Genomic DNA, 26042 nt, shown 5'->3' with positions numbered 1-26042 from the left:
AGATAAACTATATGTTACTTGTTGTGCAAGAGCAAGTAATTTGAAAATACTCATGGGTAAAGCCAAATGTCATGGCCTGGACTAAAAGCCCCCTGTTAATATGACCTTGTTTTCAATGTTAGCTTCATATCTGCAGGCTCCCATTATCGGTTAGTTGCTCTGGCATTTATGCATACTCCTGCCTCCTCTCTGGCCCTCTTCACCCCAACATATCCTACTTCTCCCTCGTCTCATCTTCCTTGGGAACTTCTCCCGACCCCCATACTTTCTGCCTCACAGAAGCAGTCATAGTGCATGAGTGGTCTGATTCAGCACACCTCCATCCATAATCAGAGCTCTTTGTAGGCAGGGAACCCTCTAGGTCTTATTTGCCTTTGTCTCTTCAGCATAGCTCAGTGACACCAGCATCCTGGTACCCCTGAGATAAATTTTAAACAAATGAATGAAGGTCACAAATTTTCTGATGGTCGATCTCCCTAGGGTCTTTCTCTGGTACATGGAGATTCTCATCTTTCAGGGCAGTAATTCACAGGGATGTTGCAGAGGGATCATGAACTCCTAGAATTTATATAAAAATATTGTCCATGTGTGTATTCTCTTGGGACTAATTAGTTTTCACTGGATTCTCCAATTCCACTAAAATTTAATAACCACCATTTAAGGAATTGTTAATTTTTTTTTAACTTAACACAAATGATTTTATTCTTGTTGTTCAGTTGCTAAGTCATGTCCAACTCTTTGCTACCCCATGGCTGCAGCACACCAGGTTTCCCTGTCCTTCACTGTCTCCCGGAGTTTGCTCAAATTCATATCCATTGAGTTGATGCTATCTAAGCATCTCATCCTCTGCCATTTATTTTATTGCATATTAATATTTTAATTTAAAAGTTAATATAAAATTCAAACATTTAAATTGCAATTCTGAATCTGAAATATCTAGAATAAGTCAAAGAAGGAAGACTTTCAAAAATTGAGGCCTTAAGTTATGTTACCATAGTTATAGATATTTTTCAAGTCTATAACTAGATGAAGGTTTTTCTGATGAAATTTTGTTTGGGTGAAGTTGATATCATACATGTTATTGGGAAGCACTAGGCTCACAGTTGGGCTTCCTTGTAGCTCAGATGGTAAAGAATCCACCTGCAATGCAAGAGACCCTGGTTCAATTCCTGGGTCAGGAAGATCCTCTGGAGAAGGGATAGACTACCCACTCCAGTATTCTTAGGGTTCCCTGGTGGCTCAGCTGGTAAAGAATCCAACTGCAGTGTGGGAGACCTGGGTTGGGAAGATCCCCTGGAAGAGAGCATGGCAACTCATTCCAGTATTCTTGCCTGGAGAATCACCTGGACAGAGGAGCCTGGCAAGCTACAGTCCTTCGGGTTGCAAAGAGACATGACTGAGAGACTAAGCATAGCACAGCACAGGCTCACGGTCAGTTATTTCAACCTGGAGGTCAAGGATTTTGGATGAATTCTGTCTCTGATGATAGTATCAATATCTTAAAACACTCAGATGGTAATGACATATAGAAATGACTGCCTATTAGACTTCCTAGATGGCACTGGTAGTAAAGAATCTACCTGCCAATGCATGGACATAAAAGACATCAGTTTGATCCCTGGGTTGAGCTGATCCCTGGAGAAGGAAATGACAATTCACTCTGGTATTCTTGCCTGGAAAATTCCATGGGCACAGGAGCCTGGCAGCCTAAAGTCCAAGGGGCTGCAAAGAGTCAGACATGACTAAGTGACTCAGCACTAAGGTTATTATTGCCCAGGCTCTCTGTTCTCATGTGTGAATTACCAAGTAGAGGGTCACGTGAATACTTCTTTTATCAACAGTGACTACTGGCAGTATGTTTGTCAAAATTCAGACTCTCCAGTGAAACAAACTTTATATGGACCTGTGATCATTAAACTCTGAGGATTTTTAAATCATGGTAACATATTATTTGAGTTAATAAGTAACTAATTCAAATAATTAACTCAGCACAGGCTATGTAATATGGCAGTAACAATTCAATCCTTATATCTTAATATATTAACACAACAAAAGTTTACCTTTTGTTTATGCTACATGTCCAATACAGTTTGGTAAAGGGGGTTCCATTCCAAGTGTTTACACACTGTTTTTGCCTAAGTCTGAGTCTATTTCCCTGTAGCACTGCCATCTCAGCATGTGGCGTCTAGTACTGCTAAGACAGAAAACGCCAGAGCTAGTAGGTCATGTAGAGGCTTTTAGCTATATACATGTCAAGTCCAATAAGAGTCTACAGGACTGAACCAGCTACAAAGCCCTCACTAACTGCACAGGGGCTGGGAAAGGCAGCCTTCCCTGTGCTCATGAAGAACTAACAATTCTGACATCAATAATGTTCTTGGTTGTCATAATACCGTTGAACTTCTCCCCCCATGTTAAATACAATATAATGATCAATTAGTATTCTAGCGGCTATTATGGAGACCTGTAATATTTAATTTTCAACAAGAGAATACACTTTATACATGGACCTAAGAGCACATGGGCAAAGCTGAAACAATTATCTAGCTGATTCATGAAGATAACCAGAAGTCTTATGAAAAAACACTTTGATTCTAATCCATATGATTTAGTAGTCTACGTAATTTTTCCCATATAGAACTGTCCTTGGAGCAGATACCAAAGCTGGTGATATCTAAGACAAAAATATAAACTAAGTAAATCTTCCTCTCTACACATTGCCTGCCTGACTGGCTAGCTAAGCATGCAAATTCTATCTGTGAAAAAAAATATATGTGTGTGCACACATACATGTACATTACAGTTTTTATACCAGACTTATTCAGTTTAAAAAAAAAGATACACACACACACACACACACACACACACGGATGCTTTGCCTGGCATTTCTCTGGAACTGTTCTCTTTTTTTGGCAACAGGGAGCAGGATAAGACTGAAATGGAGAATAGGAAGCTCCCTGAAGCAGAGTCCTTGAGAGGAGGGGCCGTGCTGCTTCTTTCCACTTGAGCTCCCTCCCTTCTTCCCTACTTCCCTCTCTCCCTTCCTTTCCCCCTCCCTCCCTCCCTCCCTCCCTCCACAAGGAAGCTTGGATGTATAATAATCAACCTGCATCACTTCCCCTCACTCTCCCTTAGGCCCACTTCATAACCTCTCTGCATACATCCGAGAGAGGTGAATAAATGTTTTTAATAAAAAGAGTCAACAATACTCAAGCTGTATATTTGGAAACAGTCATGGGCACAATATTCTAACTGCCCTCTGAGAAAAGATAAAGGAGATTCAAATAAATCTTTTTCCTGTCTCCTATCTACCATCAAGTCTTAAAAGCCCTACCCTTAGAATAATCAAACTTTCCCCCTTAGTCGCAAACAATAACTTATCAAGAGGAAAAGCCAATCTCTCCTTCTTTACTGGCCTAAGTGGACATGTTCAATGAATCTTCTTTTTGTCTTTGCTAGGATTAACCAATAAGACTATATTTAAACAAGCAAAAGAAAAATCTGTTTTAAATAAATTTTAGCCTGTCACCCCCACCAAATCACAATTATCTTTTACTTCAATTAATTTTTAATTCCAAGGAGAGTGAATGCCTGTTATAATTCTATTTTTGGTATTCAATACATGAATAAATAAACGAATAGTGTAGATAAGTGGTTCTCATTCAAGGTAGAAATATCTGAAGTGGTGTTTTAATTTTCACAGTGACTGGATGGAGCATGTTGCAGGGATTTCATGGGTAAGATTTGGTATGATAAGCATTTTTAAATTCAAAGGATAGATCCACAGTATGAAGAAACTCATGCTGGAAATGCTAACAGCCCTCTTTTACAAAACAGTGGTGTGGATCATTCAGTGGTAAACAGGATACCTAGAAGATTCTAAGTTTCTCATTAGATATTCCATCTTTCTTCCTGAACGAGGTCACTAAGAAATAATAGGCCAAGTGATTCATTGCCAAACGCACTGGAATATAAAAGATACTTCCATAAAAAGCATGAGGAACACAGCTAATGAAAAACTGTAGAGAAATACTCCTCAATGTCACTCACACAAAATAATGCTGGTTAGAGTAGCACAGTTAATCTCAGGCCCCTCAACCACCAGCTACAATAAATAGAACCAGTACTGGAAAATGAAATCATACGTTTGGGATCAGAAGCCCCAAACAGGCAAAGGAAAGTGGTTTGTTCAGTTTTATTGGGGTTTTATTCTTAAAAGATAGATTGGGTTTCTGATTATTTCATGATATGGGGAGTTTTGTTTTTGTTTTTTTAGTTATGATCCCCAAACCTAGCACATAGTCTCACTCTAATCTTACCACTAAACTGTTTCCGCAGCCCTCCAAGGTGCTGAGATTGATGATGAAAATGACCACAGCAGGAAAGGTGTTGTTATTGATGAACCCCCTGCAGTGGGAATCTCCATGCCTTCCGTTCAGTGCCAGGTCTGCTTCAGAATAACCAGAGAAAAGAACTGTGCAAAAATTAATCTTCATTGTTATGGCCTGGACCCCACAGTAGACATTGATGTCTCTTTCAGCTGAAATAAAAAATATAAAAAACAAACACATCACAAAAGCATAGCACAGGGTCCAGGAATAACTTTAACATCCTCTGAGGTATTTTCATACTCTCTGTCTGTTTAACTGGCTCGTATACTTGAACACACCATAATCCAATGTGAAAGTATTAAGAAAAATACCCAGTAAAAGCAGTAGTTGACTTTGTTATTTCCGGAGAGATCTTCGAGTGTAGATATTATATTTCATCTCTGTTTCCTTGTGCTTAGTATACAGTGGATGTGCATTAAATGTTGGTCAAGTGGTGTAAAATGATTGTTGGAGAATTGAGTGGAAAAAATTACATCACGAGGAAATTCAGAAGAAAGTAACTGAATTATTTAGAACACACGTCTAGGTAGCGAGACTCACTACAAATGATGCATTTTCCCAAGTGTAAGGAAGAAATCTATCCTAAGCCAAATTGTTGAGCACCTTGGTGTTTTGTAACCCATCTTATCCAGGATATAGAAACAGAAGCCATCCATCCAGATTGTTTTATTCTACTAAGCTATGCTAGAGAAGAAAAAAATGAACACCAATCTGTTGATATTTCATTCAGAAATGCATGTCAACCCTAAAAAAAAATTTCCAGTGACTAGGACTGAATAAAAGCAATGAACTCAGCATTAAAACGTAAGACAAATTTGCAATTTTCCACGATTCCATGGGTAATCAGTGATGGGATCCATTCCAGGTCTACAGGGTGAGCAGGCATGCCTACACACACACACACACATGCACACATATATGTGCACACATTTTCATATATCTAGTTATTTTTCTACATGTAATGGAGAAAATATATGTAAAAAATGGCGAATTCAATTGCTGCTAGGCAATTTCACAGTGGCAGAAGCTCTTATTTTATTTGTTTTGGTAACAGTTACAGGTTGAATTACTTCCCTCCCTTCAGGGAAAAAAAGAAAAAGATACATTGACTCTTAACCCCCAGTACCTCAAAATGTGACCTTATGTGGAAATAGGGTTATTGAAGTTGTAATTAGTTTAGATGAGTTCATACTGGAGAGGATGGGTTTAATTCAATATAATTGGTGTTATCATTTGAAGAGACAGAGGCACAGGAAGAATGCCAGGTGAAGACAAAGAACTGCAGTAATGCACCTAAAAGCTCAAGGATCAGCAAAGACCACCAGCAAACCACCAGCAAGATGCCAGGAAGAATTCTGTTCAGAGTCTGAGGGCGCTTAGCCCTACTAACACCTTGATTTTGAGTTTTGGCCTCTGGAATTGCAAAATGATAAATTTCTGTTGTTTCAAGTCACTCTCTTGTGGCACTTTGTTACAGCAGACTTAGTAACCTTATCACTCTTTACCACTCTTGCTATTACCACTGGGATAAAGAATCTGAAACAAACAACTGGTTTTCAAAATATGAAATAAAAAACAAAATTGGATTAGGTTATTTGGAGCAATCACCTTAATTGTTCCCAAAAGGTAAAACAAGCAAAATAAAATATTTTTGGCTAATAATCTAAGTAATATGTAAATCCTATTCATGATTTTTTAGCATAAAGTAAATTTGCTTAAATATAACAGTTCTAACCTCAGGGTAAAAAAGTTCAATGGTGTGTTTCTTTGGAGTGCTTATTCTCCATACTGGTTTTTGTTGGTAAAGTGAGTCATATTTTGAGGACATGAATAAATCAAAATGGAAATTTCTATGTTTGATTATGATTTTAAACTCAATACAAAAAATTTAAAATATTTTCATAGTGAAAGAAAGATGGAAAATCTTTTTTATCGCCAAAAGGTAAATATTAGACTAGTTCGTATGGAAAACTCTAAGCAACATTCCCCTTGTAGGTGGAAAATAAAATGAATTCATTGTGAAGTTGTACTGTTCCAAGATAGAGTATAATAAATACCATTTAAAATTCAGAGAATATATCTATTAGCTTTCAATGACAGTAGCTGTTCAAACGCAACTATAATTTTTAAATGATGCTCTTATTAAAATAATAAGTTCTTTTAAACAAATGTTGAAGTGTTTCAAACATTTAAACTTCAAATTACCTCTTAAATCTGTTGATTTTTCTCCATCTTCATGCTGTTCCTTTGCACATGTAACCATTATCTTTTCTCTTAGAATATTACATTAACTTCCTAACTGGTTCCTTTAATTCTGCTCTTAACGCCCTCTGTTTAGTATAACTGTTAAATGTGAATCTAATCATTTTATTTCTTTGTGCAGATTTTCAACAGCTATTCATTTCATTCCAGCCAAAAGTTCAAATCTTGAACCAGTTCCTCAAGATTCTCTGTGGCCCACCACCTACCTACCTCTGCATTCTCATCTCCTCTCTATTATCCCCCTCGGTCTCTACAAACACCTCATTGAACTTTTTTCAGTTTTTTAAATGTATCTAAGTGACAGAAGCCAGAATAATGGTTACCTCTGGGGAAAAACTGTCTAGAATAGGGGAAAGTGAAAGTGAAGTCTCTCAGTCATGTCTGACTCTGCGACCCCATGGACTGTAGCCTACCAGGCTCCTCTGTACATGGGATTTTCCAGGCAATAGTACTGGAGTGGATTGCCATTTCCTTCTCCAGAGGATCTTTCCAACCCAGGGATTGAACCCGGGTTTCCCGCATTGTAGACAGAGGCTTTACCATCTGAGCCACCAGGGAAGTCCTTAAATGAAAGTGACAGTTGCTCTGTCATGTCCAACTCTTTGTGACCCCATGGACAGTAGTCCTCCGGGCTCCTCTGTCCGTGGGAATTCTCCAGGCAAGAATACTGGAATGGGTTGCCATGCCCTCCTCAGGGGATCTTCCCAACCTAGGGATTGAACCCCGGTCTCCCACATTGCAGGCAGATTCTTTACCCTCTGAGCCATGAAGGAAGCTAGAACAGGAGAAATAAAGAAAATTTGGAGGCTGATAAAATTGTTCTCTATCTTAATGTGAGTGTTGATAATGAGTATAAACATATGGAGAAATTTTAAGCCACACCCTTAAAGTTGGTATATGTTATTTTAGATGTTCTTCCTCAATAAAATACTGTGAGCACTTTAAAAAGCCTAATATAGCTTACATAAGGCCTTTAAATGGTCTTCTTCACCTCCATAGATGCTTCTCTTAACCCCAGTCCTTGTCTGAGAAACTCCTACTCATCCCTCAGGTCTCAAGTTTCATTATCTCATTCCCAAACACTTTGATGATCCCAAACCTAAACTATGCTACTCTGTTCCTATACTATCATATCAACTTTAAATTACATATGCATTTGCATAATTGTTTTCTCAATAAATTGAAAGTCCCAGAGAGCAGGAAACTAAGATATTCAATGATGTACTCCAGTGAGTAAATTGCCAATATCCACTGGATCATCGAAAAAGCCAGAGAATTCCAGAAAAACATCTATTTATGCTTTATTGACTATGCCAAAAGCCTTTGACTTTATGGATCACAACAAACTGTGGAAAATTCTTAAAGAGATTGGAATACCAGACCACCTGACCTGCCTCCTGAGAAACCTGTATGCAGGTCAGGAAGCAACAGTTAGAACTGGACATGGAACAATAGACTGGTTCCAAATTGGGAAAGGAGAACATCACTATATATTGTCACCCTGCTTATTTATTTAACTTATATGCAGAGTATGTCATGAGAATGCTGAGCTAGATGAAGCACAAGCTAAAATCAAGATTGCCATGAAAAATATCAATAACCTCAGATATGCAGATGACACCACCCTTATGGCAGAAAGTGAAGAAGAACTAAAGAGCCTCTTGATGAAAGTGAAAGAGGAGAGTGAAAAAGCTGGCTTAAAATGCCACATTCAGGAAACTAAAATCATGGCATCTGGTCCCATCACTTCATGGCAAATAGTTGGGGAAGTAATGGAAACAGTGACAGACCTTATTTTCAGGGGCTCCAAAATCACTGCAGATGGTGATTGCAGCCATGAAATTAAAAGATGCTGGTTCCTTGGAAGAAAAGTTATGATCAATCTAAACAGCATATTAAAAAGCAGAGACATTACTTTGCCAACAAAGGTCCATCTAGTCAAAGTTATGGTTTTTCCAGTAGTCATGTACAGATATGAGAGTTGGACTCCAAAGAAAGCTGAGAACTGAAGAATTGATGCTTTTGAACTGTGGTGTTGGAGAAGACTGTTGAAAGTCCCTTGGACTGCAAAGAGATCCAACCAGTCCATCCTAAAGGAGATCAGTCCTGGGTGTTCATTGGAGAGACTGATGTTGAAGCTGAAACTCCAACACTTTGGCCACCTGATGAGAATAACTGACTCATTTGAAAAGACCCTGATGCTGGGAAAGATTGAGGGCAGGAGGAGAAGGGGACGACAGAGGATGAGATGGTTGGATGGCATCACCGACTCAACGTACATGAGTTTGAATAAACTATAGTAGTTGATGACGGACAGGGAGGCCTGGCATGCTGCAGTCCATGCAGTTGCAAAGAGTCAGACACAACTGAGCCACTGAACTGAACTGAATTGAGCTGATTGTTCAAAGGATTGTTTCAATTCTGGCCAGGGATTGGACAATAAAAAGGCTAAAAAAATTTGTTGTTGAGAGCAACTGTTAACAACTGAAAAAAATGTCCTACTTTTGGCAGAAATGACCTTTGGCAACATGAAGTAGCATTTCTTTCTTCCCTCAAAGCTTCACAAATGGAAAAGGTGTGCTGAATAGATGTCTTTACTATATACAACCAGGGAAGAATGTGTTTCTCTGGAGAGTGACAAGTCTTTAGAAAGCTAGATTAGGATGCATTTGAACAGGTCCCTTCTTAAAATGTAAAGTCTTTAGTTTGTTATCACTTCTCCAAGTGAGATCAGCTTGTAGCAAATTCAGTTCCATTGCACGGGTTAGTTTTCAGTTATAAAACAGAAAAGAAAAGAGCACAAAGTCTGGACAAAGCAATCATTGCTGTTGTTAAGCTAGCATAGGCATCAATTAATTCCTCTCGAACAAAGGTGAAGAAGATAAAATCTTCATTGGTTTAAGTTAAGGGAATGATATCTCTCTTGTAACATATTTAATGGTATCTATTCACTTCCATACATTTATGATATGCCAAATAAGGCAGTGATACTCACTCTCTATTTCCCTAGGCATAAATAGAGTTCTCAGTGCATGCTCTCAGTTCATTTCAGTTTAGCCGCTCAGTCGTGTCTGACTCTTTGCTACCCCATGAATTGCAGCACGCCAGGACTCCCTGTCCATCACTAACTCCCGGAGTTCACTCAGACTCATGTCCATTGAGTCAGCGATGCCATCCAGCCATCTCATCCTCTGTCATCCCCTTCTCCCTCTGCCCCTAATCCCTCCCAGCATCAGAGTCTTTTCCAATGAGTCAACTCTTCGCATGAGGTGGCCGAAGTACTGGAGTTTCAGCTTTAGTATCATTCTTTCCAAAGAACACCCAGGACCACTTTAGAATGGACTGGTTGGATCTCCTTGCAGTCCAAGGTACTCTCAAGAGTCTTCTCCAACAACACAGTTCAAAAGCATCAATTCTTTAGCGCTCAGCTTTCTTCACAGTCCAACTCTCAAATCCATACATGACTACTGGAAAAACCATATCCTTGACTAGACGGACTTTTGTTGGCAAAGTAACGTCTCTGCTTTTGAATATGCTATCTAGGTTGGTCATAAATTTTCTTCCAAGGAGTAAGCGTCTTTTAATTTCATGGCTGCAATCCCATCTGCAGTGATTTTGGAGCCCCCAAAAATAAAGTCTGACACTCTTTCCACTGTTTCCCCATCTATTTCCCATGAAGTGATGGGACCAGATGCCATGATCTTAGTTTTCTGAACGTTGAGCTTTAAGCCAACTTTTTCCACTCTCCTCTTTCCCTTTCGTCAAGAGGCTTTTTAGTTCCTTTTCACTTTCTGCCATAAGGGTGGTGTCATCTGCATATCTGAGGTTATTGATATTTCTTCCGGCAATCTTGATTCTAGCTTCTGCTTCTACCAGCCCAGCGTTTCTCATGATGTACTCTGCATATAAATTAAATAAGCAGGGTGAGAATATACAGCCTTGATGTACTCCTTTTCCTATTTGGAACCAGTCTGTTCCATGTCCAGTTCTAACTGTTGCTTTCTTACCTGTATATAGTAGTTTACAATTTGATTTCATACTTAAGTAGATATTTTGCTACCTTACAGAGATTATTTTGCATGGGAAGGTTTCCTGTGATCTTGTCTGTGTGCTTGCTACTTGATCTCATTCCCCACCATTTACTTCTTTGCTTTTTAAAGTCAAAGGAAAATGCAATCATCCAGCTCCTAACTGGCCTGAGCATGTTTACTTCACATTTGTGTCCTGATTCATGCTGTCCCCTTTGTGCTGTTTTCCGCTCCTTTATGTTGTTAACTCCTACCGATACTTCAAAATTCAGCTCAGTGCCATCTTCTCCAGGAAACTGTTCCTTATCAGCTGGTATGGGTGACGCTCTCTTTCTATCCCACTCCACTATCTGCCCAATCATTCTGTAAATGTGCACCATACTTATCTCCCATTATGGATTGTGATCTCTTTGAGAAAAAGGACCACTACCTTGTAATCCTTACAGCAGTCTATTCCTTCATAATTTATATGAGTTCAGTTCTGTTCAGTTCAGTTAAATCGCTCAGTTGTGGCCAAGTATTGCAACCCCATGGACTGCAGCACACCAGGCCTCCCTCCAATATTTAGAGGATAGTAAAGAGTAAGAATTATAAACTTGATAATCATCAATACACAGTATATCAATTAATAATAGATGAAATATTCATTGATAGTACTCAGGTAAGAGAAGTGGGCTGAGAACAGAAAAGTAATTTCTAAGGTGTCCTTTTATAAGACTTCATTTTTCCAATGATTTGTAATCATTCTCTCTTGCCTTATTCCACATTACCCTATGGGTCTACAAAGTTACATCCATTATTCCTGAGAGTGGATATTTGCTTCTCCACTAGATTATGAAATCATTGAATGCTGTGGGTTTTGTTAGAGTGCCCAACAAATACTCAAGAAGTGTCTATTAAAATATGTTTAATTCAACTCTTTGACAAACTGCATTCACAGTGTCTAAATTTTTAATATCAACTTTCAGGATTCACAAAGAAAATATGTACACAATGATATGGGCTCATCTTGACTGTTCATCCAGAACTCATATATCCTATCCTTTCTCTGCCAACTGCCTGAGATTCAGAGTTTAAAATGAACATCAAAATTCTCTACATCAGATCTTTTCTAATTCAATATTTTAAATAATATGAAATTAATGAATTTTTGCTATTTGTTTAGGTATTTAGCCTTAAGTGTATTAGTCTAGCAATTAATTATCTTGCTTTATTATTAATAATTCATCTGAAAAATCACTTCCCCTTAATAGCAATAGATTTGGTAATCTCTCTTGTCATTAACAGTGAGTAAGTATGTGGCACCCAGTTGGGGTTAGCATAAATACTGTGGTTATGTAACAACACAAATCTGGCAAGACATCTTGAGTACCATGCTCCAAACAGCACTTCTTATGAATATGCATTACAGAGAATCTTATTAAAATGCAGATTCTGATTCAGTAGATCTGGGATGAGGCCTCATTTTTGCATTTCTCACAAGTTCCCATGTGATGCCAGTGTTGTAAGTGAAGGGGAGAAGAATTTTTCGCCTCAAAATATGCCTCCTGGGCAGAAGGACTATCTTAAGTTGATTAGTTTTAAGAAACAGCCTACATAAGAGAATATCTGAAAACAAGTGGAAGATACTCCTCTCAAAGAGACATTTACATTTATACGGGAACTCTCCATTTGTGTGTCTCCCTCTCCCTACCAGGAAGGAAGAGCAGAACAATTAGATCCTCAGAAACTCTTAAAAATGGAGGCTACTGACCTAAATCTGCATAACAACAGTACTCTTTTTTGCTAGGCTTTGCTTGATAACCTCCCATAGCCAGCTTCCCCAACAATCTCTTTTATCTTTAACTGGAGATAGTATTTAAAGAGGTGACTTGGGCCATTTCAGGGAGTTACTCAGTTTTCCTAAGTATCACCCATGAATACAGGAGGTTTTGTTGTTCAGTTGCCCAGTCGTATCCACTCTTTGAGACCTCATGGACTGCAGCACACCAGGCCTCCCTGACCCTCACCATCTCCTGGAGTTTGCCCAAGTTCATGCTCATTGCATCAGTGATGCCATCCAGCCATCTTGTTCTCTGATGCCCTCTTCTCCTGCCCTCAATCTTTCCCAGCTTCAGGGACTTTTCCAATGAGTTGGCTGTTTGCATCAGATGACCAAAATACTGGAGCTTCAGCATCAGTCCTTTCAGGGAATATTCAGGGTTGGTCTCCCTTAAGACTGACTGGTTTGATCTCCTTGCTGTTCAAGGGAATTTGAGGAGTCTTCTCCAGCACCACAGTTCAGAGGTATCAATTCTGTGGCATTCTGCTTTCTTTACGGTCCAACTCTCCCAACCATACGTGACCACTGGGAAGACCATAGCCTTGTCTATACAGACCTTTTTCAGCAGAGTAATGTCTCTCCTTTTCAACACAGTGCCTAGGTTTGCCATCCCTTTCCTGACAAGAAGCAATCGTTTTCTGATTTCATGGATGCAGTCACCATCCACAGTGATTTTGGAGCCCAAAAAGATTAACATGTTATGAAACTTTTGTTTGTTTTTCTTCTGTTAATCTCTCTTTTATTATAGGGGCCCTCAGCTAAGGACTTAGAAGGGTAAAGGGAAAATTATTTTTTCTCCCCTACACAATACATTTTGATTAGGCAGAAGAAAATCCTTAGATGGTTTCCATCTGGTGAGATTAAGCACTCCCACCAAATTGTAAGATTTACATGCTTATAAATGGGAGAGATTTAAATGGAAAAGGAACAGGAAAGAGAGAGACCTGAATAATGAAGGGGATGGATGTGTGTCTCATTCACTTTCTTTCTGAGGAACTAACTAGTTTGAAGTGCAATGAAAGAGCACTTGTGAAAGGCTTTGTGAGACTGAGCCCAAATAGGTCTACTTTAGTGCTCAGGTGGCCGTGTGAGAAATAAAATTAGAAATAGAACCTTTTTCTCCTACATTACTCTACCCCACTCCACAATCCATAGCAGTTTAGTAACCAGAAGAGCAGGACATTCACTTCAAATGGAAACTATACCCTAAACACTGTTTGAAACAATTAAAGGAGACATGGGTGAGGCTGGGTGAATCTATTGTGAGCAGACAAGGGCTCTGTGCACTTCTGATGCAGGTATTCCTGTGAATATGATTGTCCCTGTATCAATGGGTTTTAAGGTAGCATTAGTTTAAAACTTATCATATGAACCAAAACCTATTCAATACAATAGGAAGAGCGTTTTCTGTATGCTGAAGAGTGCACTTTGTGAGTTTGTGCCCAGTCACTAAGTCCTGTCTGACTCTTTGCAATCCCATGGACTATAACCCACCAGGCTCCTCTGTCCATGGAATTTCCCAGGCAAGAAGACTGTAACAGGTTGCTGTTTCCTCCTCCAGGCAATCTTCCCAACCCAGGGATTGAATTGAAGTCTCCTGTATTGGCAGGCAGACTCATTACCATTCGTTACCACCTGGAAGTCCCATGCTGCCTTGTACTGCCATAGAAATCTCACCTGGAAATATAGGACAGTCATCCCTCAATACCCACATGGGGTTGACTCTAGAACCATCCTTGGATACCAAAATTAAATAAAAATCCACAGATGCTCAAATCCCTTAATTAAAATAGCATGCATAGTATTTGCATATAGCCTACATGCACATCCTCCTCTATACTTTAAATCATTTTTAGATTACTTATAATACAATGTAAATTTTATGTAAATCATTGTAAATGCCATGTAAATTTTTTGTAAATATTTACTGACATGCAGCAAATTCAAGTTTTACTTTTGGAACTTCCTGGAATTTTTTTTTTTTTTCCCCTCAATATTCTCAACCCAAGTTTCATTGAATCCACAAATGTGGACCTGTGGATACAGAGGGTCAACTCTATTTATTTCTTATACTCCAATAGATATTCCAAAACTATGTAATGTTAGCAGATTATAAAAGTAATTTATATATTATTTCCATTTCTATCTCTATAAAATGAGAGTAGTGCTATTTGACACCACATAAACTTTTAAAAAATTGCTTGGAAAACAGATGCTATTTGTGTTGTTTTAACTCATTTTTGAAAACTACTTCTCCTCCTGAGTTTTCATACAATATTGAAGTTTTGGTGCTAAAAAAGCAAGAAGTTTAAAGGGGTACCGATATTTTATCTACCCCAAATATCAGCAGTTGATGCAGATTTTAAAGTGGATTAGGAATTCAGGTTTCCTCTCTGTATTGAACAGGTACCTGGCCACCTCAATTTTCCACATCTGTTTTTCATTAGTGAATGAAAGCTGTGGTCTGCAGGGTTGTAAGAAATGAATATACAGTCTCAGACAAACTGCAGACTCCTATTTGCACTTGCTGCTTCACATTCTTTGGAATTAGAAGAGTTCAGTCCTTTTCAAGCAGAAGAAGGAATATAGGTTTTACTTATACAAGTAGAAGAAATTTAAAAATCCATGCAGTAAAGAACTTCATTATTAAAATAAAGAAAGGGAGGGACTCTGAATCGTTCAATCATTGCACTTGCAAACGAATTCCTCTTCTCAACACTGCACTTTATCACTGAAGATTAATCAGGATGTGATCAGCAGTCGCTGCCTGGATCAGTTCTTCTGCCTCATCTGGTACAGTAATTGCAGTCACAGATGCAAAGTGAAGGCAGGCATTCTCTTCACAGCTTGGAGGCCAAAACACTACTACTGCGTAGGAAAGAAGCAGTGGTGGCCTTTCTTATCTACACAGAGGGCCAGAGCATATTCCCTGGAATAATTATCCCATTTTCCACCCTGGCTTTGGGCACAGAACAGTGCAATGGTCAAGCAAAGTCTAACACAAAATAGGACAGCTCATTTTGATTGACTCACCCAAGAAGTCTATCAATGAAATAAGCTGATTATCTTTTGTATTTCCTGTGAAATACTGGTACTCATTGAAATATTAATCAATATTACAAGAAAAAAAAAAGATTTCCATAGTAAAGATGCTCCTGGATAAAAGCTAAATAAATTTTTCTACCATAGGATTTTTCAAATTCTTTAATATGGCAATTTATATTGTGATTCTCCATTTACATGCTGTTTTTACATTTCAGTTCAGTTAAGTCACTCAGTCATGTCTGACTCTTTGTGACCCCATGGATTGAGCACACCAGGCCTCCCTGTCCATCACCAACTCCCAGAGTTTATTCAAACTCATGTACGTTGAGTCGGTGATGCCATCCAACCATCTCATCCTCTGTCTTCCCCTTCTCCTCCTGCCTTCAATCTTTCCCACCATCAGGGTCTTTTCAAATGAGTCAGCTCTTCATATCACGTGGCCAGAGTACTGGAGTTTCAGCTTCAGCATCAGGCCTTCCAATGAATATTCAGGACTGATTTCCTTTAGGATGGACTGGTTGGATCTCCTTGCAGTCCAAGGGACTCTCAAGAGTCTTCTCCAACACCACAGTTAGAAAACATCAGTTCTTCAGTGCTCAGCTTTCTTTGTAGTTCAACTCCCACATCTATACATGACTATTGGAAAAACCATAGCTTTGACTAGATGGACCTTTGTTGACAGAGCAATGTCTTTGATTTTTAATATGCTGTCTAGGTTGATCACAACTTTTCTTTCAAAGAGCAAGCATCTTTTAATTTCATGACTGCAGTCACCATCTGCAGTGATTTTGGAGCTACTAAAAATAATGGCTGTCACTGTTTCCATAGTTTCCCCATCTATTTGCCATGAAGTGATGGGACCAGATGCCATGATTTTAGTTTTCTGAATGGTGAGTTAAGCAAACTTTTTCACTCTCCTCTCCACTTTCATCAAGAGGCACTTTAGTTCTTTGCTTCAGAACAGTGATATCAGCTGCATATCTGAGGTTATTGAGCAAATTTCACTTTTATTGAGATATAATTGATTGATTCAATTCCTAGGCAGGTTGATAAGAAGTCCGAGGTCCCAGAGTAGGAGAGAGGGATCTGGAATTCTCAAGGAGGAGAAAAGGACAAACATTTATTTTCTCTACATTCCTTAGTCTTAGTCACATAAAATGTTTTGGGTTTTTTTTGTTTGTTTGTTTGTTTGTTTGTTTAAGCCCAGAGCAGATGATTACACAACAAAACGACTCAGCTTAAACTCTGTGCTGCTGCTGCTACTAAGTCCCTTCAGTAGAGTCCGACTCGGTGTGACCTCATAGATGGCTGCCCTCCAGGCTCTCCCGTCCTTGGGATTCTCCAGGCAAGAATACTGGAGTGGCTTGCCAAGGATCATATAACAACATTGTATCCTTCTTGAGGACAGTTCCTCCTTCTTGAAAACCTTCCGACTAATCCTGTTATCCTAAAATGTATATTATGGGAGTTGGTATGGTAAAATCTTTCTACTGTTAGTTCTAAACCTGTCATCTTAAAATGTAAATTGTGACAGTGGGTCTAATAAGATCTATACAGCCTTGAGACATTCTTTTGATTTACTGTAATAACCAATTACCCCTGCTTATTTAATTTATATGAAGAGCACATCATGAGAAACATTGGGCTGGAGGAAGCACAAGCTGGAATCAAGATTGCTGGGAGAAATATCAATAACCTCAGATATGCAGATGACACCACCCTTATGGCAGAAAGTGAAGAAGAACTAAAGAGCCTCTTGATGAAAGTGAAAGAGGAGAGTGAAAAAGTTGGCTTAAAGCTCAACATTCAGAAAACTAAGATCATGGCATCTGGTCCCATCACTTAATGGCAAATAGATGGGAAACAGTGGAAACAGTGACAGACTTTATTTGGGGGCGTGGGGCTCCAAAATCACTGCAGATGGTGATTGAAGCCATGAAATTAAAAGATGCTTACTCCTTGGGAGAAAAGTTATGACCAACTTAAACAGCATATTAAAAAGCAGAGACATTATTTTGTCAACAAAGGTCCATCTAGTCAAGGCTATGGTTTTTCCAGTAGTCATGTATGGATGTGAGAGTTGAACTATAAAGAAAGCTGAGCGCAGAAAAATTGATGCTTTTGAACTGTGTTGGAGAAGACTCTTGAGAGTCCCTTGGACTGCAAGGAGATCCAACCAGGCCATCCTAAAGGAGATCAGTCCTGGGTGTTCATTGGAATGACTGATGTTGAAGCTGAAACTCCAGTACTTTGACCACCTGATACAAAGAGCTGACTCATTTGAAAAGATCCTGATGTTGGAAAAGATTGAAGGCAGGAGGAGAAGGGGATGACAGAGGATGAGATGGTTAGATGGCATCACCGACTCAATGGACATGAATTTGAGTAAACTCTGGGAGTTGGTGATGGACAGGGAGGCCTGATATGCTGTGGTTCTTGGGGTCACAAAGAGTCAGACACGATTGAGCGACTGAACTGAACTGAACTGAACTGAAAAACCAAGTAAAAAATTATATAGCTCCCTTGCTAAGATTAGTGAGTGGAGGACCCTCTCTGTCCCCCTTTTGAAGTCTGTGTCAGAAGCTTTCTCTGTCCCTCTTCATACTTTAATAAAACTATGCTACACAAAAGCTCTTGAGTGATCAAGCCTGGTCTCTGGTCCCAAAGCTAAATCTTCTTTGGAGATCAAGAATCCAGCACCATTCATTGTAAGCTTTCCTAACTGACATACAGCACCATATAAGTTTAAGGTTTACAGCATAATGAATTGACTTATATTTATTGTGAAATGATTATAACAATAAATTTAAGTAATAAATTTAATATAAATTTAATGTTGAGCCATCACTCATATAGACACACAAAAAAAAGGAAAAATGCTTTTTTTCCCTTGTAATGAGAAATGTTAGGATTTATTCTTTTAGCAATTTTTTATATATTTTAAATATACGACAGTATAAACTATAATCTCATGTTTAACATTCAGTTCAGTTCAGTTGCTCAGTCGTGTCCGACTCTTTGCGACCCCATGAATCACTGCACACCAGGCCTCCCTGTCCATCAGCAACTCCTGGAGTTCACCCAAACTCATGTGCATCGAGTCAGTGATGCCATCCAGCCATCTCATCCTTGGTTGTCCGCTTTCCCTCCTGCACCCAATCCCTCCCAGCATCAGAGTCTTCTCCAATGAGTCAAATCTTCGCGTGAGGTGGCCAAAGTGTTGGAGTTTCACCCTCAGTCCTTCCAACGAACATTACACCCCTAGCATTTACTTATCTTATAATGGGAAGTCTGTACCTTTTCACCACTCTCTTTCATTTTCCTATGTCCCCACCACTGAGTCTGGTAACAGAAAATCTGTTCTCATTTTCTATGAGCTTTGGCTTTGCCTTTTGGATTCTACCAATGAATGAGAAGTAGATTTGTATTTCTCTGTATTGCATTTTGCTTAATATAATAACCTTTACAGCCCATCCATGTTATCACAAATGGCAGAATTCCCCTCCTTTTTATAGTTGAATTGCACACATATCTGTGTGTGTGTATCTCAAATCTTCTTCATCCATTCACCTATTGATAACCATTTCAGCTGTTTCCATGTCTTGGCTCTTTGTAAATAATGCTACCGTGAATATATGGGTACAGATGTCTCTTTGTCACAGTGATTATATTTCCTTCACATAATATGCACAGAAATGGAATTGCTGGATTGTATGGTAGTACTGTTTTTACTTTCTTGAGGAATCTTTATAAAAATGTTTTCCATAGCGGCTACACCAATTTACATTTCCATCAGTAGTGCCCAAGGGTTCCTGTTTTTCCTACCCTCTCACCAGCATTTGTTATCTATTGTCTGTTTTATAATACCAATTATGACAAATTTAAGATGATATCTCATTGTGGTTTTGACTTGCATTTCCTTGAGGATTAGTGATATTGAGTATCTTTTCATGTGCCTGTTGGCCATCTGTATGGCTTTTCTGTCCATTCACTTGTTTGCCCACTTATAATTGGATTGTTTGGTTTTCTATAGATAGCATTTTTTAAACTTAGTGTTCAAGATTACTTTAAGCATCATGGTTTGATGAAAAGAGTTCTAGTTTTATATCTCTGACAATTGCTAGCTTCCTAGTACTAGACAAATTCTAATCCTCAATCTCTATATTGTAAAATGAAAATTAAAAACAATTTTGTAAGTTTGTTGTAAGAAATAAAAGAGAGAATTATGTAATGTGCCCAGCATTAAATGTATTGTATTTACTCCTTCTTAGTGTTATTTCAAATAGAATACAAAATGACAAGTTATATAAAACTAACATTCAGTTTCCTGTGACTCTTTAGTTCATCATAAAACAATATCAGGTCACAAAGTTTCTGGCATAATAAACCTAATCTTTTCCTTGATTGTGCCTTTATCATTAAAGACTTCTTTAGGGACTTGGAAGCTCAAGCAGGCTCTCAAATATACCATCTTCTAAAAGAGAGACTAGTGTACATTATTGCAGAGGCCAAAAAGACTTACCTGTATATTTCACTTTGGCAGCCAAATAATTCCTTGGTACTCAAAAAGTCAACTATGGTTTGAGTTTTATTCTTGGGAGAGCATAATTATAATGTCAGTGGGGCAAGAGTCTATTCCCTGCTACTGGTTTGGATAGCCAAGAGTTAAATACCTTTAAAATTAAATGGTGTCCCTTTAAATTTAAAATAAATTAAACCCTGATAGATCCCTTGACTCAAGGATAAATGCCATGGAAATTAAAGAAAATAGTTCTAATGTCATGAAACAGCAAAGGTCAGATAGGGTGAGATGATTACTCTCATCATTATTAGCATTACTTTGCATTTAGATAGCTCCTTCCTTTGCCAGACTCATTCTCATTCTAGGCCTTCGCTTAGTATCTGAGCAGCTTGTGGAACTCTTGATGACATCAAGGGTGATCTTGATGTGGAAGAGAAGCCACAAGTCAAGAGGGAAGTGAGCAATTAACCTTCAGGCTTTATTTATTCACTCTGATCTTCTTTTGCAAGCAATCTGCAAAAATGGGTTTAAAAACTGGGCTGCAAAAATTCTTGAAAAAAATATCCATATAACTAAAGCCTCTCTTGGGCTTTCTAATTTATCTGAATTTTAGATACTTTTTAATATAAATTTTAAATTGCAACAGTATGTGTGTGTATATGCATAGGTTTGGGAAGTTTGGATACTTGTCTAAGCCCAACAGAAATAAAAGTGCAAAAATGTGTAAGAACAAATGCAAATTTTAATTTTACCTGTTGAAAATAAAGAGACCATTTATATCAGAAAACACATAAGTACTTTCTCATCTTCGTGAAATGTATATAAATTCTTTTGAAAATTAGCTTTACGACTGAGTGACGTCTTTCTCAAGGACTTGGAACTATCTCTTAGAAATATAAACTTCAAGGAAAGTAGTACCCTTATATCACAGTCTGGGAAGGCTGGGAGCCTAACTTCAGTTGGATCCTTGCTTCAAATTGCAAAAGTACCTCCTTTCATAAAGATGTGAAAATTTTATTTTTTTCTCTGGATAAAGCTAATACACTAGCATGAATGGTCACCCCAATAACCAGGTAAATTTAGGATGAATACATGACAAATGGTGCTGTCAAGCCCTCTTACTTTAGGACAGTTATTACTTATTTTGAAAATATGCATATAATTTGTTGTCTCTGCTTGACTGTGTAAAAGAGTGAGACTCCTTTCTGCCTTTGCAAACTTTCAGTGAATTGCCTGTATTGAACATCATATTCTGGTTTAATGCTAATTCAATGAGTGTTTTCATGTCTGCTATGTTAGTGGAAAGGATTTCTGGGTTGGGAGAAGATTTTGGTTTTAGTTATATTTCCTTAATACATAATTACGCTTTTGACTGGAATACTGGACTCAATATTGGAACACACTGTCAATTGTTCTCAATCATAATGCATATGAGACTCACCTGCAGGATTTTTTAAAAATACCCAGTACCATATTCAGAGATTCTGACACTACATGTTGGGGGTAAGGGCTTCCCTGTTGCTCAGTCAGTAAAGAATCTGCCTGCAAGGCAGGAGAACTGGGTTCAATCCCTGGGTTGGGAAGACCCCCTGGAGGAGGCATGGCAAGCCACTCTAGTATTCTTGCTTGGAGAATCCCCATGGACAGAGGAGCCTGATGGGCTGCAGTCCATGGAGTCACAAACAGTCAGACATGACTGAGCAACTAAGCACAGCACAGCACATCTGGGGGGAAGTGATGAAGTCCAAACATAACAACTATCTCAGCTGATTTTGATGCTGGTCTTCTAGGTGCTATTGTAGATGGAAGCTTCCACATCATTTTAAAAATTTACCACATTTAAAAAAAAAAATGGTGACTTCCCTGGTGGCTCAGATAGTAAAGCATCTGCCTACAATGTGTGAGACTGGGGTTCAGTCCCTGGGTTTAGAAGATCTCCTGCAGAAGGAAATAGCAACCCACGCCAGTATCCTTGCCTGGAAAATCCCATGGACAGAGAAACCTGGTAGGCTATAGTCCATGGGGTTGCAAAGAGTCACGACTGAGTGACTTCACTTTCACTTTCACATGCAAAATACTTCCTTTTGCTGTCCTAGTCACTCCTTGGCTCATTGACACGTTAATTTACCTTTACAAGTATAATAACTACATCAGCTATATTCTCTCTACTGAGCAATCTTCCTACATTTTGGCTTTCTTTTCCATCCATAATAAAGTAAGACTTGACTACCCTTCCCAGGCCTCGGCCAGGCCTATGGCCCCTCCCTCTCTGAGGGCTTATGCCTCCCACTTCATTGAGGAGATGAACACAATTAGAACCTCTCAACTTCTCAGCCTGTATCTTTTATTTCTCTTCTTTCCTAAATCAAGTACTACTTTTCCAAAGTGAACTCCTACCCACCTGTACCTTTGATCTCTTCCATATTTTTTTTCCTCATTACATGAAGTATTTCTTTGTTAGTATTCCAGTCTCTCTGAATACTTTCCCTTTGCTCATGTATATACTTTGTTAGTATTTTTTTGGTTAGTATCCCCAGTCTCTGAATATTTCCCCTTTGCTGATTCATATTCTTATGTAATAGATTAGGTGTCTCTAGTCCTCTAACCCCCAAATCCTCTTTTTTCATTTAATTGCTGGTTCAGCTTCCTCGCCCTCTTTCCTTACCACCAAAGTTATTTAAAGAGTAATGTATTTCCACACCTTTCCTTCCCCTTCTCCTGCCTCTCATTCATTGCTCACTTGCTGCACGGGCATTCAACTCTCACACAGCTTTTTTCAGTTTTCAGCCTCTCTCCTCAAACCAGGTCTGTATTTCCTACTTCTGGGTAGAGGCTGCCTCTCTACATTCTAAAAGTACTTCAAAGTCATTCTTTTCAAATCCAAACTTCCTTTCTGAAACATGTAAATGCCCTATGCTTTCAGTGTCAGTTAACAGTATCAACATTCAATTATTCAATTTCAAAATACCCTCTGGTCTTCTCCTTGGCTCACCTCCCAAATCAAATCAATCCTCAAGTTCTGATGTATCCACCACAAAACACTGTATCTCTTAATAGCTGCCTCCTACTGCTTCCATTGCCATTGCCTTCGTGACATTTCTCTCTGCCTCTAGTCTCTTCTAACTTGATTCTGTCTTTCACACTTTTCCCCAGTGTCTACTTTCTCAGATAAAATGTGACCACATAAAATCCTTAAAAAGGTGTGTTTAAAAAGATGCAATGGCCCTTCACTGCCTACAAAATAAAGTTGAAACACTTTCATTATACAAATTACTTTTGCCCAAACAACTGAACCTGAATTTATTTATTCAAACCTCCAGCTCTAATAAGTTAACAAGTTATATAGGAAAAGAGGAGTATGTTAAATGACACAAAGGAGTTACACTCAGCCAGATCCAAAGTGTTGGAATTCTAAGAAACAAATGACCAAGTTACTTACAGAGATAAATGGCATTTTAGGAAAGCTAAGGCATGCTATAAATTAAAATAGACTCAAGAAATGCATCAACAAATATACCAAATTGATTTAGAGGCAACTTAGCTGAAAACTGAATGGTATTAAGGAATTATTATTAAGTTTATTAAACAGATAGTGTAATGATTTTTAAAGTTCTTATCACTTATATATGATGAAACATGAGTAATGAATTTATTTGAAATATTTTAGAGATGGGAGTAGTAGGAAAGACATATGAAACAAAATTTATAAATGCTGACAACCGATGAAGCTGGATGATTACTATGGGTGTGTGTTTTTGTTTTTTTTTTTTTACTAATCTTTACTTTTGAATATGTTTTAAATTTTCCATAGTAAAAAGGTTAAAAAAAAAAAATCCTATCATTTGTGTATTCAAAATCATTAAGATCCCTGCCTGAACTTACCTTTGTAGACTTGCTTTTAGACATTCCCCAGACTGAACTACTTATTTTACTTAACCTACCAAATAGTCTCATACTAGATCTGGGCTCATGAAGATATTTCTACATATTCTTTCTTTATTCTGGAGCAAGTCAGATTACCTGTGTTCAAATAAATGAGAAACTTCACATCAACTAAATAACTACCTACTGATTGCTCTGTGTAGGTATGCTGTTGCTCTGCTGAGCTCCAAACACAGGAGCATGTAAAACATGGCAGAATGTATTTCAGTTTGCGATACATATGCAGAAAAATAGTTTCAGATTACCTAATCCTTTGTTTGTAAATATTGAACTATGGCTCTATAACTTCAGCTGATATAAAAAGATGAATACTTAAGTGAAACCTTAAATTACCTCTAAAAAAAAGCAGATTTTAACAACCTGTGGGACACACCCATCAAGATGGTCAAAGTCTCATGTCTGTCAAAATATTAATGGATTGCTGTGAAATGCACTCTGAAGCTGGCCTGTGTATTTTTGGTGCCCAACATTTCATTGAAATAGTATTTTGTTTGAGTACTGTATAATATTTCACAATCATTTTCTAAGTATTCTTCCTAAATAAATCTATTAGAATATAATGGAAAATTTTAAAGTCTGAATTAATTTATGAGAAAAAATCCATCAAGTAGACAAATTTTGAATGACATTAGCCTCTCCCAATTTTATGAGTCATTAGTTAATATTTTTCACATCTGTGAGCAGCCATTATAATAATATAAACTAATACAATGAACACTTTATATGTTAATGTGGTTATAAATTACAACTTCAGAAAAATGTCTTTTGTCATTTTCCATTTGTTAATATCCACTTAATAAAGACAGATATCCCCCTCATTTTACATATGCATTTAAATGATTTTCTATTTAAACATAATGACTCTTTACAGATACAATTAGAGAAAAGATTGGTTTCAGACTTACCAGGAAATCTACTGTGGAGATTGGCATCACAATTGTAGCCATTGAACTGAGCAGACCCTGGAAGCACTCTAGTTGTTAGTAGCAACAGCAACCATATCTGTTCCATTGCAAAACCTAGAAAAGAGTTATTTTTCATGTGGATATCACCAGCCTTTACTCTTACTTGCTGGGAAGATTGAGGCTGATCTCAACTCATTGTTGAATAAGCAGGCCTTCTATATCCATGCAGGCATGGATGGTAGTCCTTAGAGGCCTAAGGACTATCAGAAGTAATTATCAACAATAAGGCAGAGATTTTGGCTACAACATTTCAAAATTATTTTCATTCTTCGACTCCAGTTTGCTAAGTATAACAAAGCTATACTTTTGTAATAGAAGAGCTAAGATATAAATCAAAACATTTGTAAATGAAAGATTTTTTATTATAAATAGGAAGAACTCAAACCAAGTATTTGGTAGATTAGAACAGCATAGCAAAGCAGACTGATGATGTGGAGGCAATGATACCCTTTAAAGTAGACTATCTATAATCTGAGGGATTTAACCCTCAAGAGTCGATTTTCGGAGAATCCTCAATACTATTAATGAACAAATAATGTCAAGAAATCTTTCTTCTCAGCAAAGTAATTCCAGGATACTGATATTTCTCAAAATCGATGGTTTCTATATCATTTTCTCAGGAAACAAAGGAATAAAGCAAAGGAAGAACAGAAAAATACTACGTGTGGAATAATATGGTTCCTCCAGTGACTGCTCATTAGTGGATGAGATCTGATATAGAATTATGAAAACCTTGAATTCTTAGAAGAGTATAATAGAAATTGTCAATATGTGTTGAACAAATAAATATAAATTAACTTTAATACTTAAATACCAGACAGCATGATGTTTAAATTTTTTTCCTAAGTCTTTTACTGGCCTTATAGAGTTAAAATATCTTCTAGAAGTGCCCAGCTTGTTATCAGAGCACAGTCTGAGCATTGGGAAAAAAATTCTTTGGGGTTGGTGGTTTTGGTCTGTGACTAAAAAACAAAAAGAAAATAAAATTGTAAATAGCTTACTCAAACAATTTATTGCATGTTTAAAGCTTTTGGGTCTTGGGGAATAATAACGTCTAAGCTGTTC

The 26042-nt window shown here is 37.9% G+C and overlaps 1 protein-coding gene across 1 annotated transcript in view; it reads right to left on the bottom strand.

The window, feature by feature from the left end:
• Nucleotides 1-25023, bottom strand: part of ZPLD1 (zona pellucida like domain containing 1) — a 49813-nt gene extending 24790 nt beyond the window's left edge. Inside the window, exons 1-2 of the mRNA XM_069572723.1 lie at nucleotides 24918-25023; nucleotides 4320-4540 (exon numbers count right to left, since the gene is read on the bottom strand). Coding sequence (XP_069428824.1) covers nucleotides 4320-4540; nucleotides 24918-25023 — 327 coding nt within the window. The remainder of the gene's footprint in view (nucleotides 1-4319; nucleotides 4541-24917) is intronic.
• Between the last annotated feature and the right edge of the window lie 1019 nt (nucleotides 25024-26042).

This window comes from Ovis canadensis, chromosome 1 (genome assembly GCF_042477335.2).
Source record: "Ovis canadensis isolate MfBH-ARS-UI-01 breed Bighorn chromosome 1, ARS-UI_OviCan_v2, whole genome shotgun sequence".
Classification (NCBI taxonomy): Eukaryota; Metazoa; Chordata; class Mammalia; order Artiodactyla; family Bovidae; genus Ovis; species Ovis canadensis.
The sequence above is the reverse complement of the archived record's forward strand: the minus strand, read 5'-3'. Positions and strand labels throughout refer to the sequence as shown.